Source organism: Mustela lutreola, chromosome 7 (genome assembly GCF_030435805.1).
Source record: "Mustela lutreola isolate mMusLut2 chromosome 7, mMusLut2.pri, whole genome shotgun sequence".
Taxonomy (NCBI): Eukaryota; Metazoa; Chordata; class Mammalia; order Carnivora; family Mustelidae; genus Mustela; species Mustela lutreola.
The window spans coordinates 39,011,858-39,030,089 of NC_081296.1; the positions used below are offsets into that span (position 1 = coordinate 39,011,858).

Below are 18,232 nucleotides of genomic sequence, written 5' to 3' on the forward strand. Positions count from 1 at the left end.
TCCCAGGCACTATTATTGACAGATAGACATTAGGCTCTTTGGGTTGCAACTACTTCTTGCTTAGTACAGTATTTAGCACTTAATCATTTGTATATAAACACCACACACACACACACACACAGACATACACACACACACACACACACACACAGTATATGGAAGAGTGAAACAGGCATCCTATCCAAGGGATCATTCCATACCTGGCCCAGATGCCATAGAGATTGACTAAGACTTTGCCTCTGCCTGTTCTCCATGTTCCAATCTGAAGAACACAAAATAATGACATAAAAATCAGTTCAGATTTGTGACCTACTTGTTTTAAATGTGTTTAAGATCCAATGGAACTTTCCTCAGGTAGGAGTTCTTCTTTGGCTTAAGTCACTTCACCCATGCAGACCTAGTACTCACTTACCTCCAGTGTTCTTCTGAGGCTCATTCTGTATCCCCAGTTTCATCACTTCTCTTTTGCTTTCTCTCCAGGTCTCCCAGTTTCCCTATCATACAGGACTCCATGCTGAAGGGCAAACTGGGTGTACCAGAGCTGCGAGTTGGGCGCCTCATGAACCGTTCCATCTCCTGCACCATGAAGAACCCCAAAGTGGAGGTGTTTGGCTACCCTCCCAGCCCCCAGGCAGGTCTCCTGTGCCCCCAGCACGTGGGCCTCCCTCCCCCAGCACGGACCTCTCCTTTGGTACATGGGCTGGGGACGGTTTGACTTGGGTGCCAGAAGGGTGGGAATGGAAATATGAGAGTATAACGTCTCAAAATGAGGTGGGAATATGGTTTTTCAGGGATCCTAAGTCAAACTTGGACATGTACCATGAATGGGTAGAATAGAACACATTTTTTAATAGCTGAAGACATCTCTAAACTGGCCAGCTTCTCTAATAGTAGGCCATGAAGCAGGGAGTCTGAGCTTGGGCATCCCAAGATGTCATGTATGATTTTATTTGGCTGTGGTTAGGACTTGGTCATCAGCTGCTGTATTAACCTATCCACCTACATTGAAGAAGGTTAAAGATGGGTGAGCTCTTTTCAGGAGCCTTTGGCAAAAATGTCTAAAGGTCTTCTCTCCAGCTTTGGGATTATTTAGGCTCATTGGAGCTAGGTGTAGCTACTTCAGGAGAATCCTAGGTGATGAGTGTGAGGTCTCGCTTGGCACCAGCATCATGGAAGGCTCATGATGTCCGTCTTTCTATTCTCGTTAGGTCAGTGGTCACTGCAAGAACATCCCCACTCTGGAATATGGATTCCTTGTCCAGGTAATTGAGTACAAAGCTTCATTCCTAAGCCCTTCCCTTGTTGTCTGGCCCATCTGATCCCCTAACATCTCCCAGCTCCTCATTCAATTAACAAATATTTCCTGAGTTGCTCTGCTCCCAGAACTGTACTCGCATTGTGTGGATAGGAGAAAAGAAGGCATAGTTCCCATCCTCAAGAGGCTGATGGCATTATTGGGAAGACGCTAACAGATCATGTCCAATCAAGTGCAAATGATGCACTGCAAATTATAAGTGCATAGGTGTCAAGATATGAAAGGGATTGACACTGATTTCCTTGTGATCCCCAAATCCTCACTCAAGTGGTCTTCAGTTTTCCCTATACCTCTTTCATTGCTCAGCTACTGCTGGGTCATTTCTTTATCATATCTCTTTATTCCCTGGACATGCTTTCTTTCATTTTTGCATCTCTTTTACCGTTGTTCACATCATTCCCTCCACTGACCTTCCTCCCTAAATCAGCCTGTTGCAGTCAAGGCTCGTTGCTACCTGCGCCATAAAATTCTTCTCCATTACTCCAACCATATTAGGTGGGAGTGATCTCTCCTCTCATTGACCTCTTAAGATGATTTTTATTTTGTATCGAACCTGTGTGTCACATACCCTATCCTGCTTTGAGTTGTAATTAATTTGTATACATGCCACATCTTCCTTGTCAGTGTTGAGGGTCTGAGAAGAATAATCTTTTATGTTATTGCATAGTCAAGGAGACCAATAATCTTTTAAGTTATTGCATAGTCAAGGAGACCATTCACCACATTGGGTACATAGTAGGTACATAGTGGGCATTCAGTACATCTCAGTGAATAAAAGCCCTTGCATGTCCCTTTACCATCCCCAAAGTATGTGAAATGGGAACAACTTGATTCACACAAAACCTGGTACCTGGTAGAGTCATGTTAAGACAGAGTGTGGTTTTACTTCATTGTTGTTGTTTTTAGGTTTTGTTTATGTTTTTAAGTAAGCTCTACAGCCACTGTGGGGTTGAGCTCATGGTCTCGAGATCAAAAGTTGTATGGTCCACTGACGGAGCCAGCCAGGTGCCCCTAGACCAGAGTGTTTTAAAAATTTCTCTAGTAATGAGCACTGGGTGTTATATGCAACTGATGAATCACTAAATTCTACCCCTGAAACTAGTAAAACACTGTATGTTAACTTAAAAAAAATTATTTTTAAGAGTATTGCGAAATGGCTCTGAATTTGTGCTCTCTTCCCAACGGAATTGTGCCTATGTTTTTGACCAGTGAACAGGCTGATTGTTCTGGGTAGTTGAAATGGCTTCTAAGGCCCCCTACCATGTAATCGTGGACTGAATACTCACTTATCTCTGAGGGACAATATATAATTAACTACAACTAAGGTTAATAGTTTGGTTAGTACTTGTTAATGTTTATAAAATACTTTAATGAAATTATTTCATTAATATCCATTCTTCTTTGGGGAGAATAATACCCCATTTATAAATGAGGAAAATAAGGCTCAGGTTAACGGATTTGCCCAAAGTTGTATCTGTCATTAAGTGGTAGAGGTGGGTAGGATTTTAACTCAGGTCTTCTGCCATGGCTGGTCCTGTGTTTACTATAATAAATAATTGTAGATTCCGGCTTAGGCACAGGGCTGGGAGTAGGGAGTATAGCTGGAAAGAAGCTCAAATGATTTCCCATATCTATACCTGTACTTCCAAGAGACTTGATACAGTCTCTTTTCTGCCCAGATCATGAAGTATGCAGAACAGAGGATTCCAACGTTGAATGAGTACTGTGTGGTGTGTGATGAGCAGCATGTCTTCCAGAATGGATCCATGCTCAAGGTATATACCCTAATCTGTGACCCTGTTCCTTGGACCCTTAGCAACTCATCTCTCCTTTCTTCCTTTCTTCCCGGGTCTGTGGTAAAGGTAGAATTCTGTCCATTCTCCCTGAGACTCTAGAAATAATTATTTTTCTCAGAAAACAAATTCAGCAATCCTGTTTGGAAAGTGAGGATACATGAATGTTTTTGAAGGCAAACCCCCACCCAACATTTAAAAATAGGGATTAAGTGTTGATAAAGATGATTGCATATGACACTATTCTCAAGGACTCCCAAGTCTAAGTGGGTGGACAGACTCTACACTATAACTATGGGGAGGAGACGTGAGCAGTGTTGTGGAAACTCACAAGAGAGAGCATCTAACTACCTAGGGAAGTCATGGAAGGCTTCATAGAGGAGACAGCATTAACTCTCAAACTTATACATAAAGCATTTTAATTAAGACTAGTTTATAGTTTTTTCTTATGACGTAGAGGGCCCCAAATTCCTACCTCATTCTAGAGTTCTCTGAGGTCAGATTCGTCTTTCTCTCTATAACACCTTCTTACTGCATACCCTGCTGTCATTACTCTCTGTTTAATATGTCCATCTAGCCAGCTGTCTGTACTCGTGAGCTGTGTGTTTTCTCCTTCTACACGCTGGGAGTCATGTCTGGAGCTGCAGAGGAGGTCGCCACTGGAGCAGAGGTATGAGAGGAACAGAGGTATGAGAGGTATGAGAGAGAGCTTCTGGGGAACTGGCATCAAGAAAGACCAGGCAACCTAGCAGTTTCACTCCTTGCAGTTTAACATCTGGAAATGCTTCCATGTGTAAGGATGCTCACGATACTCTTGTTTGTAATAGTGAAAAAAAAAACCCACATGGATACAGTTCCATCTGTGGGGTTCTGTTAAAGAATCCATGGTATGTCCTTACAGTGGAAATACTCTATGGCTGTTACTTATGGGTAGAACATGATATATAAAAAAGAAAATGCAACAGTAAGTGTAGTGTAGTTCTTTCTTTCTCATTTTCCTATTTAATAAACTATTTCCACAGGAAGGACAATCTGAGAGGATAGACATCAGACTTCACAGTAGTACCTGTGATGCATGAGCTTTGTTTGGGGGTAGAGGATGATTTTTATCTTTTCTTTAGTCACTTTTTAATTCACCATTATTTGAATTTTTTAATTGTTTATTTTTTAAAGATTTTATTTATTTATTTAACAGAGAGAAAGATAGCAAGAGAGGGAACACAAGCAGTGGGAGTGGGAGAGGGAGAAGCAGGCTTCCTGTGGAGCAGGGAGCCTGACGTGGGAGTTGAGTTCCCTGGGATATGACCTGCGTTGAAGGCAGGCGCTTAATGACTGAGCCATCCAACTGCCCCTGTTACTTGAATTTTTATAAGTAGCCTGTATTTTCTAATGAAGAAACCATAAGCATGTTTGCTTTTAAAAGGAACAGCAGGGAGAAGTGCTGAGAGCCTCCAAAAGGTGGACCTATGCTGGATATTGTGCGACTCCCCAGCTCTGGGAGATCCGTTAGCTTTTGCCCTCTTTCTCTCTTTTCCCCTAAGGTGGTGGATCTGCTGGTGGCCATGTGTAGGGCAGCTTTGGAATCCCCTAGAAAGAGCATCATCTTTGAGCCTTATCCCTCTGTGGTGGACCCCACTGATCCCAAGACTCTGGCCTTTAACCCCAAGGTATCGTTGCATGGGAAGAAAGTCAGGGCTAAGGAATAGAAATGAGAAGAGATGGTGGAAGTCTACGGCTCTCATTCTAGTGTATATAACAGCTTGGATTGTGGGACAGAAAAAGGGGAACACTGGTTCTTGGGAACTCTTAAACTCCAAGCTTTAGCTATTTTAGTGAATAAATAACGAGTTTGTTAGAAGGAGTAGAGAAGAATTAACATCACTGGGTTTTACTAGTGAAGAATATTGACTTTGGAGCCAGACAGACCTGGATTCCATTTGAGGTTCTACTGTTCCTAGCTGAATGGTGTAAGAAAAGTTACTTAACCTTTCTGAACCTTGATTTTCTTATCTGTGAAAGGGGGATAATATCTACCTTGCAGCTTATTATAAAAATGAGAATATATGTAAAGTACTGTATTAGGGTTCTCCATAGAAACAGGACCAATGGGAGATATATATAGAAAGAGATTTATTAGAAAGAAGTGGCTCATGTGGTCATGAAGGTTGAGAAGTCCCAGGATCTGCAGTTGGCAAGCTGAAGACCCAGGAGAACCCATGGTGTAAATTCTAGTCCAAAAGCCAGCAGTCTTGAGATCCAGAAAGAGCAGGTTTTTCAATTCCAGTTCAAAGGTAGGAAAAGACCAGTGAGTGTCCTAGCTTCAGCAGTCAGGCAGGGAGAGTTCCCACTTCCTCAGCCTTTTTGTTCTCCTCAGACCTTCAACTGATTGTGTGAGGCCCACCCAAATGAGGGCCGGCAATCTGCTTTATTCAGTCTGCTGATACAGTGATTAATCTCATCTAGAGACACCCTCACTGACACACCAGGAGTAATGTATGACAAAATGTTCAGGCATTCCATGACCCAGTCAGATCTACTCGATTAACCACTGACAGAGTTAACCATCACAAGTACCCAGCAGAGGGCCTCACTGTTACCCTTCTTGCTATGTATCAGGCACTATATAGATTCTTTACATATGTTATTTAGTCCTTAGAACGTCTTTGTGAGTGTAGTGGGAATTTTTATCTTCATTTACGTACAGGGATACTGAGATTCTAAGCGGTTAAGTAACTTCCCCTCTTCCCCTATTACTTCCAGCTGGTAAAAGAGAACTAGCATGTGATTCCAGAACTGTCTGACATTAAATCTGTGTTCTTTCCATGACATATACTCTTTCCCTGGGGCCTGGACTTTTTGTGTAAATCTTGCCCTCCCTTTTCATCACATCTTACGCTCCTTCACTTTTCTTCATCTGGGTCTTCTCTTCCCATTGATTCCCCACAGAAGAAGAATTATGAACGACTTCAGAAAGCTCTGGATAGTGTGATGTCCATCCGGGAGATGACCCAGGTAATTCTGCCCTCTGCCTGTCCTTCTTCAGTGCCCTGTTGTGCTTGGAATCCATGGGAGTGGAGTGAAGATTTAGAAATGCTACTCAGGGGCGCCTGGGTGGCTCAGTGGTTAGGCCGCTGCCTTCGGCTCAGGTCATGATCTCAGGGTCCTGGGATCGAGTCCCGCATCGGGCTCTCTGCTCAGCAGGGAGCCTGCTTCCTCCTCTCTCTCTCTCTCGGCCTGCCTCTCTGCCTACTTGTGATTTCTCTCTGTCAAATAAATAAATAAAATCTAAAAAAAAAAAAAAAAAAAAAAAAAAAGAAATGCTACTCAGATTCCTCACTGTATTTACCTTAGTCTTCCCTCTTTAGCCTTCCCAATCCTTGTTGTCTGTTACTCCTCTTTCTCACTCCTAATGTCTCTCTCAAACTTTACCTTTGTTGCCAATTCCTTCACAAGTTGTTCGTATTTAATGTTTTCCCCATAATTCTTAGGGAATTAGAGAAGTGAGGGAAAGACTTTTGCCCAGGATTGGGAGGGTGAGGAGGGGACTTGGACGTAAGGAACTAGCCCCAGGGGCCTACATTTTCTGTCCTTCCTAGGGGTGGGGCACAACATGGAGCAGTGACCATCCTTTGACTCAAGGCTGCCCCTCACCAGACTTCCCCACCCCTCGTCTGCAATCTCTGCATGAATAGACATTCATTTGTACTCACATTTACAGGTGGGCCTCTTCTCAGCAAATCCTATATATCACAGTTCAGATTAACACATTAGAGATACCTAGGAGGGATGATTTGTCAGAAGCACTCTGCTTTATGTAAAGTTTTACCGCAGCATTCCTTAGCCTGATTTTTCTGGGACATTGATTTTATTTATTTTTTATTTAAAGTCAACTTTTTAGAGTTGTAGGAATTGCATAAAATGAGGGAGACCCACCTGCATGTTGTTTTGTAAGCATTTTCAGTCATTTTCATATTTATTTCTGAGTCTTCCCAATCTAACTGGGCTCCTTGAGGGTGGGAACCTCATTTCCTCTTACCTTTGTGTGGCCTTCAGTGCCTACCTTGCCCTGGGCCCTGATAGTCAGTCATAAATGGGAGGGCTCCCAACCTCTCCTGGGAGATAATTTTATGGCCTTTGTCTTACAGGGCTCATACCTAGAAATTAAGAAGCAGATGGACAAGCTGGATCCCTTGGCCCATCCTCTCTTGCAGTGGTAAGTAGTATGGGTAGAATGGTTCATCCTTTGGAGAATGGAAGAGAAGTATGGGGTTGTTTAAGCATCCTCTGTATGTAAGCATTAGTATTGTTTTAGCTAAGTTCTCTGTGCATCCAGAGAGGTCTGTCTCCCTCTTCTACTCCTTTTCCCTCTCTCAAGTCCTTCCTTGTTGCTGTACACTGTCCACAGCCTTGAGGCAATATTATTATTCTCTTCTAACAAAGATTCTGAACATTCTCTACTGCCTCCACCTTCTGCCCTCCTTCCCTGATCTTGATTTTTATTGTTTTGCTGACATAGCTTTCCCACCTTTTCCTAGTCAGCTGTTGACATCCTAGTCAGCTATGCAACATGCTCCCTCATAGTGCGAGGAGTGACCAGGCATCAGGATGGCACCACAAGTAAATGGGTGAAGCCCAGAGAACCAAACTGTATCCACTACATGAGATAACATTGCCTTGCTGAGCCCTCACTGTTTTATGCCTTTACTCTCTCCTGCACTCTGAATTCAGCCTATACACAGCCCAGTCTGTCCTTGAATCCTCAGGAAGATTGTTGTAGTATCTTCTGTTTATTTCTCCAGCCCAAACAGTAACTTTCTTTCCACTCCTATCCATCCTCCAGAGCCCTGAAGGCTTTCTCTGATCTCAGATAGGATGGCTCTTGAGCCCCAGTTGTGTGTCTCTAAAACCCAAGTACTAGTTGTCACCCTGCTAATACAGATCCTTGCTTTCTGATTTTTTTTTTTTTTTTTTGTAGCTGATCTTATGTACTCTTCCTTTCATGTTATCCTTTTCTCCTCCTAGATGTAGCACTTTCCCTTTCATCCCTCTCTTTCTTTCCTCCATTGTTTACCCAGTAACTAGCTGGTCTCTGGTCAGTAGCTTCCCTTTTAACATTTTTCTACACTAGCATTACCACCCACAGGAATACCCAGATAGGATCTGAACATTTCACACAATGCAGATAGCCCTGGAATCCTTGCTTGTTCTCCTAGGGGTTCAGCAAGGCTGCTGCTTTGTTTTGGATGGTCTGGCCACACACTCATTCTTTCCATCTCTTTTTTTCTGTTTTATGCTAGGATCATCTCTAGCAACAGGTCACACATTGTCAAACTACCTCTCAGCAGGGTAAGTGACTATTCTTTAAATATCTGGTGAGGGGCAGGGAGGGGCTTCAAACCAGCTAACCATATTGGTCCTAGACTTGCCTCATTGGCTCTGTCCATCAACAGCAGCCTTTGGACCTAAGCATATTCTGTTTATTTGGGGTCAGTACCAGCCTGATTTGCCCCCTCTCCCCAACCTTTCCCTCCCTGATCTCCATATCTGCTCTGTTTTCCTGACTCGACCCCCACCCTGGGCAGCAGCTGAAGTTCATGCACACCTCACACCAGTTCCTCCTGCTGAGCAGCCCTCCTGCCAAGGAGGCTCGGTTCCGGACCGCCAAGAAGCTCTACGGCAGCACCTTTGCCTTCCAGTGAGGAGGGTGGGGACTGGGGGTGGGGGTGGAGAGGACAACAAATAATTTAGGGGGATGGGAGGGCAACTTCATTTGAGGTATAGGAGTGTGTGTGTTACCTATATCCATCGACAGATCAGTCAAATATTTATTATTCTTGTAGTAGGTGCTGTAGACGGTAAAAAGATACATATGATTTGGTCTTTACTCTCAAGCTACTGATGTTGTAGTTGAGAAAATACATTTACATATAAAAAGATGGTGAAGGAACAGATTGGAGGAGATAGATCTGAAAGCTATTTTGAAGGAAATCAGTGATTTATGCCTAACTGTGGGAGGGGAGAGAGAGAAAGAGAGAGAGAGAGAGATTAAGAAGGGGTGATGGCACCCTTTTCTTAAAATAGATATCAGGTCAGGACTGGCAGCCATATTTGGGATCAGTGATAAGTTTTTGTTGAGTGTGAAATGAATCTGCTTAACTTGAAATATCAGGAGAATAGGCAAATAAAAAATACTGAACCAGCATTTGGGGGTTTAGGATGAGACTAGCTGAAGCACAGAAAAAAGGATGGGACTGGAAATTAAAGATGGAGGGTTAGCCACACACATATCTTGCATGCCTGTGACTATATCCATGTGCATGTCCATCACGAGGTGTATCTGCCTATCAGCATGTCCTGTGTGGGTGAGGATGGGTGGGAGTGGCAGTGGGTGAGGATGGGTGGGAGTGGCATGGCAGTCTTGGAACTGCTTCTGGGAACCTCATACTGTGAGGAAACACATATTTTACGCTGCCTTACAGTGGGTCCCACATTGAGAACTGGCATTCGATCCTGCGCAATGGGCTGGTCAATGCTTCCTACACCAAACTGCAGGTGAGGCTGTGCCCCTTTCCCTTTCTTTCCACCCCGCACCATGCCGCATTCGGTTTTGGGGAAAGCTGCTCTAGAGTACTTAGCTGTTTTTGCCTCAGCATCCTCAAATCTAGCCTGTTGTGGGGCTTCCATAGGAGAGAGGTTGGAATTGTTTGTATAGAAGGAATGTGGCTGTCGTATAACTGACTCCAGACTGTGTTTTTTGGTGGTTTCGGGAATGGGATTGTAGCAAAAGGCAGGAATATGAATTGCTGACCACAGCCACTGTGATGAATTAACCTGTTAGACAAAGCTTTTTAATTTATGTGACTGTTCATTCGGAGAATTGTTATAAAAGTCTTACTTCTTTGCCCTGTGAGCCTCCAAGGAATGCATATTGTCCCTCCTCTTGGCTACCTGTTTGGTAGTTCCTTTTTTGGAATCTGCATATATACAAGGTGTGGGGACAGAAGCATGGATTCTGAGGGACTGACTCAGTGGCTCTGCCACTCCTCACTCTCCAAGACATCAGTATCTAGTAGGGCAAAAGGGTTAACCTGCATCCATTTTTCAGCCAATCAGCTTTTCAAGAGTAGGTTCCTAGCATTATCTGAATGAGTGAGAAAGTAATTGGAGGGACAGAGGGCTGGATAAGCCTTGTGGCTGCCTAATATACAGCCATGGGAGGGCCCAGGCTCATATTGCTCATCCTGGTGTTTCCCTGCAAGCTGCATGGAGCAGCCTATGGCAAAGGCATCTACCTGAGCCCCATCTCCAGTATTTCCTTTGGATACTCAGGTAAGAAATACTCTCTAGCCACCTTGACTCTATTTACGTTGCATTCATTTTGTAAATACATAATCTATGCTGTCTCCTCCTCGTTCATCATGGATGCGTGGTCTCTGTCAGCTCTCTCCCCAGTCACAGATACATAGTCTGTCTCTCCGCCTCCTCTTATTAGAAATTCAGATTCTTTACAAGTGAGGCCAGTTGTTTCCTTTCTCTTAGGTAGTCCTATTCTCCATCGGAATAGTTTTATTCATTGTAGAGGCTTCTGAGATTAAGTGAGGGAATAACCGGGAGAGTGAAAGGAGGCTTTTCGTAGACCTCATTTTTGGTGTTAGTAGCCAGTCATTATTATGGATGGTGTGCCTGTGAGTTTATATATGCATACACTTGAAAGCTTGAGTATCTTCAATTGGCTTACATGTCTGGAGACATTGTTCGCCCTCTCAACTACTTTTTAAAATTTAAACTGTCTGTAATTGCATAATATTGTAATAGTCACATTGAGTGGAAGAGAAAGTCTTTTATTCCAAAGATAAGGCATGAATAAAGCCCATACTCTAGTCAGGAGATAAGTCCAGCTTTGTTCTGTTCAGAAAATGAATCTGACTTGAAACTGTCTCAGTGTTCCAGGTTCATGTCTTAGTTCCTTTTCAGTCCTGTTTTGTTCTTGTTCTATAGTCTCTGTATAAAGGCTAACCATCATATATTACACATGTACCATATAAAGGGGACAGTATTTGATTCTTTATAGGTCATTATTTAGTATTCTCCAGTAATTATAACTGTTACAAAGATAAGAAAACTTAGATCCAGAATTGTATAACTTAAAAAAAGAGTCTCTAAATTTTAAACTACTCTAACAACAACAACAAAAAAAAAACCCCAAAACTCATGAGCCCAGATAGTTTTATAAATGAGTCTTAAACCAAACTTTAACCAAACCAAACCATTACTACAGTCTTCTACAAAATTACCCAGAGAATGGAAAAAGATAGAATTATAAATCATAAAGGATTGGTACATTTGACTTTATTAAAACTAAAAACTTGTGTTCATCAGAATACTTATTATGAAAGTAATAAGCTACAAACCAGAAGACATTTAGCAACACATTTAACTACAAAAGATTAGTAATAAAAATGTATTTTAAAAATTGGGGCATCTGGATGGCTCAGTCAGTTAAGCATCTGTCTTCAGCTCAGATCATGATCCCAGGGTCCTGGAATCGAGCCCCCTGTCGGGCTTCCTGCTCAGTGTGGAGTCTGCTTCTCTCTCTGCCCCTTCCCCTGCTTGTGCTCTCAAATAAATAAAATCTTAAAAATCAACAAGAAAAAGACAACCTAATAGAAAAATAGGCAAATGACATGAACAGGCATTTCACTGGAGAAATAACCAAAAAAATATGAAAAGCTGCTTAACTGTTATTAATCAAGGAAGTAAAATCAAGACCAAAAAGACTTAACATGTAGTACCTATTTGGATTGGCAAAAATCTAGTGGTTCTAGATGTCGTAGATCAGCAGGATCTCTTTTATTTTTAATGTAAATATAAATTGGTACAATGACTTTGGAAAACAATTTGGTGTTAAATTTCACAGAGCTGAAAAATTTTATTCTAGCCATTCAGCATTTTCATTCCTGCATACATACACCCAAAGGTGTACCTGAATGTTCAAAGCAGTACCATTTGCAATAGCCGATCTTGGAAACAACCCAAATGCTCTTTATCAGATTATCAGGAGGATGGATAAATACACTTTAGTATATTCTCAGGATGGATTATTATTTAGCAATGAAAATGGATAAACAGTGGCTCTCAACTGTGGAAAAATCTTAGTAATTAGTTGATTTTTTTTTTTTTAAGATTTTATTTATTTATTTGACAGAGATCAGAAGTAGGCAGAGAGGCAGGTAGAGAGAGGAGGGGAGGAAGCAGGCTCCCTGCTGAGCAGAGAGCCCGATGTGGGGCTCGATCCCAGGACCCTGAGGTCATGACCTGAGCTGAAGGCAGAGGCTTTAACCCACTGAGCCACCCAGGTGCCCCAGTAATTAGTTGATTTTAAAGCAGGCAAGCCCAGGGGCATCTGGATGGCTCAGTGGGTTGAGTGTCCAACTCTTGGTTTCAGCTCAGGGTTGTGAGATCGAGCCCCACATTGGGCTCCGCACTCACCATAGAGTCTGCTTGTCCCTTTCCCTCTGCTCCTCCCACCATCCCCACGTGCGTGCTTTTTCTCAGATAAATAAAATCTTAAAAAAAAAAAAAAAAAAAAAAAACAGAAAACCAAGCCCAGAAGACTACTGTGTGATATCTTTTTTATATTGTTCAAAAGCAAACAAACATTTAGTTGCGTGTGTGTGTATGTATGATAAAACTAAAGAAACTTCAGGATAGTGATTACCTCCCAAGGAGAGGCAGATAGTTAGATATAAGTCACTAGTACGGTTTTGGTTCTTGGATTTAGTTTGTAGGTGAAGTCTATAGGTATAATAGATAATAAACGATAATGTGTCATGAACCAAACCTGATGATGAATCCACACAGCATAAGTGCCCTATAAATATTGATGCGTGAATGAATCTTATTCTGTGTGCCTGGGGTGCAAAGTAGGGGTTGTGTTCGATAGTCTTTTTGGCTTCTTTGTGCAGGTTTTCTTCATTTTTATCTTTGTCAAAGCCTGAGCTTCCCTCATTAAGCTCTTTTTTTCTAAGTTAGTGAGATTCTCCTGGTTCTTGATGCCCATAGAATTCTTGCTTCCTGTCTGTTCTCTTCCTCTTTCCCCTCTCACTGGCTTTGTTTACTACTAAGTGCCTGAATCACTTTAGTTACCATATGGAGCCAGGAATCTCTGTTGACTCCTTAACTTGTTTCATTACTCTCTTCATTACAGAAAAACATCATATGACACCATCCTTTTCCCTCTTGCAGAGTTCCATTGATTATGGATACAAAATGGCATAGGATTTTACTCTTAGAGTTACACCTAGTCCTTTATTACCTTACAGTTAGGAAAGCTCAGTTAAAGTTAAATGACTTCTTGGGGTCACATAACTGAGTAGCAGAGCTAGGATTGGAATCTAGGCCTCTTAATTTCTAGGCCAGTTTTCTTATCACTTTATTGGGTTGACCAGGTAGGCTTTACTTGAATCACTGAGTCTTGAAGCCCTGCAGATACGTGAGGGTCCCTAGCATGTGAGATGTGTACAAATGTCCAGTTTATTGTAGTTACTCTAACATTTAGCCAACTCTGTCTTCTTATGTGTTTCCATCTACCCTATTCAGTTTTGGTTTTCCCTGTTTTTCTCCAGGGTATCCTTAGTTTTGTGGCATTCAGTGCTCTCTGGGAGCCAGTATAAATAGAGAACATCTATCTGGCTAGTGGACCCTCCATTCAGATGACTTGGCCATTGTGTGCAGGTTATAATGAGGGCCAGTAAGAAAGGAGATGGTAAACATCTGTTTAGTTCTGTTTAGAGACGTCTGACATGTCTATCATCCGGACACTAAGCATTTGGGGATTATTCTGGCCACTATGTTCTCAGGTTCTGATCTTGATAAACTGACAGAAGATTATTGAGTCAATATGGACAAGACAGTGTACAATAGGATTGGGATGGGACAGGATTTGTATTGTATCACAAGGGCCATCTCTAAGACCAGTTGTAGAAATCAGATTGTTCTTTCAGATTGGGGTAGAACTTGAGTGCGAATTTCACTGAGAATCTTCCATTGAGGGGCGCCTGGGTGGCTCAGTGGGTTAAGCCTCTGCCTTTGGTGCAGGTCATGATCTCAGGGTCCTGGGATCGAGCCCTGTGTTGGGCTCTTTGCTCAGCAGGGAGTCTGCTTCCCCCTCTCTCTCTGCCTGCCTCTCTGCCTACTTGTGATCTTTCTTTGTCAAATAAATAATTAAAATCTTAAAAAAAAAAAAAAAAGAATCTTGCATTGAAATACCCAAGACAAGAAGGTCATGATGTTTGGATTCAGAGCTAAACCTAATTAAAGCTAATGGAGAAAGTAGAAATAGAGGGGTGGTAAGTGGCCCATAGGAGGAAGAAATGAACAGTTTGAAGTCTTGCCCTAGGTCTTGTTCAAGCCATAAATCTGTCATGGGACTTTAGTGTAAGTGCATGATGAATTGACAGCCTGCATAGTGAAGCATGGCAGTCCAGTCAGCCCCACTCCTGCACCACGGCTGTTACAAAACCAAGAATTGAAGCAGAGGGGATTAGTTATAGAAAGCTCCCAGGATGGAGTTGTGAGATAGGGGCCCAGCTTATGGCCTGTTATGATAGCATCATTTCCCGTGTTCATCCATCTCTCTCTCTGACAGAAAGGGGGAGACACACACACACACACACACACACACGACTGTGATAAGGCTGGGCCTGTGAGAAAGCTTAGTACAAAGATTGAAGTCCTAGTCACAGGCCAAAAACAGTTGGGAGTAGGGGCACACAAGCACTGTTTTGTATCTAAATAAGAAAAATCTAGAATAAGTCTATAAATGTTATAAATAGGGCTATTCACTGGGAGATAAGGATGGTGGAGGATTTATGGATTTAGGTAGGGGGGAAATTGGAGGGAATTGACACCACTTCCTCAAGTCTGGGAAGACTTAAGGAAGGAAGCAGGATTCTTAAGATTGTTGCCATGTGGTTACTTATGGAAAATTATTCATCACTTACCAGCTGTGCTTTCTGCCTTTTCTCTTAAGTGACTCTGGTAATATTTTTCTGCGTAACTCTGAGACTAGAGCAGATCTGCTTGCTCTGCTTGCTTCCTCCTCAATCATTTTGCTCAACCTGGCATTGATCTAAGGTGTTGATACCACTTTCCTGGGCCCCCTTGTTCCTGGCTCATTTTGTATGTTCCTCCTCTGTCTTAGAGCCTTTTAGTGATTTTCTGATGTTCTCGGGATAAACTCCAGTTGCCTTAACATGGTCTGTAAGGCCTACCTGATCTGATCCTAGCTTAAAGCTTCCACATCATCTGTTGTCACTCCCCTCCCATTGACTGTGCTCCATACAAACTAAGGCACATTGCTCTCTTCCTCCAGCCCTTCCATGACCTGTTACCTGTGCTAGAACACTTTCTTCCTCTCCATTTGACTAATTCTTCCTAGCTGTCGCTGGAAAGCCACCTTCAAACCTCTAAAACAGGCTACTTCTCCTCCTCTAGCTCACTCATTGTTCTAGATTCTCCCCATCACACCTCTTACCATACTGTGTTGTGATTACTTGTTCTTTGCCTCTAGTCTCCATCAGACTAAATTGTGTCAGGGAAGATACCTTGTTTGTTTTATTCACTACATGTGTAGCTCAGTGCCTGGCACATAGTATGCACTTTAGTAAACATTTGATTGAGGAATGGGTGAGTAAACTGGATTTGTTGTTCTGTGACAGGAATGGGAAAAGGACAGCACAGGATGCCCTCCAAGGATGAGCTGGTCCAGAGATATAACAGGATGAATACCATCCCCCAGGTATTATTGGTTGGCACTGCTCTAGTGAGGCAGAACCCTTCCCCTGGGATAAGTTGAGGCTACAGAGATGGATGGGGAAACAGATGGTGGTGGAGGTGGGGAGTTTTCAGATCATTTGAAGGAATCAGGTATGTTCTAAGATGAACACACTTCCAGAGTTAGATGTGGCCTCAGTCATAAGTATGAAAGCAGAGAATGACATGAAAATGTGAAGATGGAAGCTATGGACTCATCCAGACTGATTATGGGAAAGCAGATTTGGGGGAGGTGATGGCTGGGGTCCCCAGATATCCCTGATCCACACCCCTAGCCATCAGCAGCTAACCGTCCTCTCTAGGGAAAGCTGTAACAGTCCACTTGTCTCTGCGCTCCTTCTCTTCCAGACCCGATCCATTCAGTCGAGGTTCCTGCAGAGTCGGAATCTAAACTGTATAGCACTTTGTGAAGGTAGGTAGCTCACCCAGTCCCTGTTTTTCTGTGTCCCTAACCCTGTGATCCAGCCAAGGGTGTTGACACATCATGTCTTTCCTCCCCTCCCTGGACTGTGTGACTTAAGCATTATATCTATAACTTCTGGCCTCCTTCTTCCCAGTGATTACATCTAAGGACCTCCAGAAGCATGGGAACATCTGGGTGTGCCCTGTGTCTGACCATGTCTGCACACGGTTCTTCTTTGTGTAAGTCTAGGAGGGTACCTTGGGGCTTACTTTGAGGAATGAGAGTGGGGCTGTGATGGTATGACTACCGGGAAAGTCTGTTTCTGTCATCGAAGACTTGTCCCTGGCTGCCTGAGTGGAGCTGGCACTAGAACTTTCTCTGTGGAAGATGGGGATGGGTATAGGTCAAGGTCTGTTTAAAGGAAACCAGATAACACTGAATCTTTTCCACCCAGAAGAGTAGCAAGAAAGGGTTTCGACTTCTGGGATGGGATGACCACACCTCCAGATATAGTTCCACTTGTTGACATTATTCTGGTATTGTTCTCCCTCTGATGCTCACACTTGCCCTATCTTTGGCAGATATGAGGATGGTCAGGTGGGCGATGCCAACATTAATACTCAGGACCCCAAGATACAGAAGGAAATCATGCGTGTGATCGGAACTCAGGTTTACACAAACTGAGGGGGCCCCAGCCCTCGTACCACCCCTGTTCCCCCAGGATCCATCTGCCCTCATACAAGGGCTCAGGAGCAGCGTGCGAGGCTGCCCTGAGGAATCAAGGGGCCATTACCAAGGGGCAGGAAAAGGATAGAAGAGGCGGCCTTCATGGTGGAGACTGACCCAGGAACCACTCCACATTTGGATGGCCCAGACTGACTCCCTCCTCCTGATTTTCCCAGTTGACTTCACCCTGTTTGTAAATAAAACAATAAAATGGAAGGTGCTGTGGACTGGATATGATCACTGTGGTCTGACTAGCCTTGGCCCAGCACCTGCCCCAAGCCCCCAAATGGGGTGTTGGGTGGGGAGAGTGGAATATCCTCAGGGTTGGAACTAATGTTGGGTGGAGTCAAAGCTGAGTCCATCTAGTGTAGCATCCTACAGTTCTGGCAACATTTTTTTCAGTCGGCTGGATAAAGAAGGGAAACTTTCCAGTTGTGCAGATGACACAAACTCAGAAGGATAGAGAATACCATTGATGCCTGTTCCTCAAGATTTAAAAGGACCATTGAGGCCAAAGCAACTCAGATTTCCTACCTTTAGGATCTCTGCTTTCTGCATTTAACCTTGCCATTCTTCCTTGTTCTCTCAGGGCTTGGGCCCCTACTCTCTTCTTCCCAACTATTTTTTTTTTCTTTTAAATATTTATTTGTTTGAGAGAGAGAGAGAAAGGATGAGAGGGGAGATGGTCAGAGGGAGAAGCAGACTCCCTGCTGAGCAGGGAACCTGATACTGAACTCCATCCTGGGACTCCAGGATCATGACCTGAGCTGATGGCAGTTGCTTAACCAACTGAGCCACCCAAGCACCCCTCCCAACTATTTCTTTAGGAAAAGGGAGGTGAGGGGGAAATAGCTGACAGGTCAGGAGTTGGCTTGGTTTCTAATTTGCCATCTACAGAAATGCAGCCTCCCTTAATCAAACAAAATCCAGACTATTCAAGGAAAGACAGCTGTTTCTAGGAGACCTAACTGTTTCAGTGAAGCCTGTCTCCCTGTTGAAATTCCCACGCCAACCTTCTGTTGGCTTTTCACGCTGTGCTTCATGTGTCCACATAACCCTAAGTTATCTGACAGGTTGGACATTGCCAAATATTTTATGAACGATTAATGAAAAAAATAGGAATATAAGTACAGAGGATACAAAAAACATTAAACAAGACTG

The 18,232-nt window shown here is 43.2% G+C and overlaps 1 protein-coding gene across 11 annotated transcripts in view; it reads left to right on the forward strand.

Moving 5' to 3' along the window:
- Positions 1-17,287, forward strand: part of PARP6 (poly(ADP-ribose) polymerase family member 6) — a 28,324-nt gene extending 11,037 nt beyond the window's left edge. For 5 of the 11 annotated variants that reach the window (XM_059180467.1, XM_059180471.1, XM_059180470.1 and 2 more), the window contains 15 exons: positions 481-691; positions 1,209-1,262; positions 2,995-3,090; positions 3,686-3,778; positions 4,650-4,775; positions 6,055-6,120; positions 7,254-7,321; positions 8,406-8,454; positions 8,691-8,803; positions 9,588-9,660; positions 10,368-10,437; positions 15,828-15,907; positions 16,291-16,354; positions 16,500-16,584; positions 16,927-17,287. In XM_059180467.1, coding sequence (XP_059036450.1) covers positions 481-691; positions 1,209-1,262; positions 2,995-3,090; positions 3,686-3,778; positions 4,650-4,775; positions 6,055-6,120; positions 7,254-7,321; positions 8,406-8,454; positions 8,691-8,803; positions 9,588-9,660; positions 10,368-10,437; positions 15,828-15,907; positions 16,291-16,354; positions 16,500-16,584; positions 16,927-17,029 — 1,351 coding nt within the window. In that variant the 3' untranslated portion in view covers positions 17,030-17,287. Of the gene's footprint in view, positions 1-480; positions 692-1,208; positions 1,263-2,994; positions 3,091-3,685; positions 3,779-4,649; positions 4,776-6,054; positions 6,121-7,253; positions 7,322-8,405; positions 8,455-8,690; positions 8,804-9,587; positions 9,661-10,367; positions 10,438-15,827; positions 15,908-16,290; positions 16,355-16,499; positions 16,585-16,926 lie in introns of those variants that run through there. The other 6 variants (XM_059180472.1, XM_059180473.1, XM_059180474.1 and 3 more) reach the window with 6 other exon arrangements.
- The last annotated feature ends 945 nt before the right edge of the window (positions 17,288-18,232 follow it).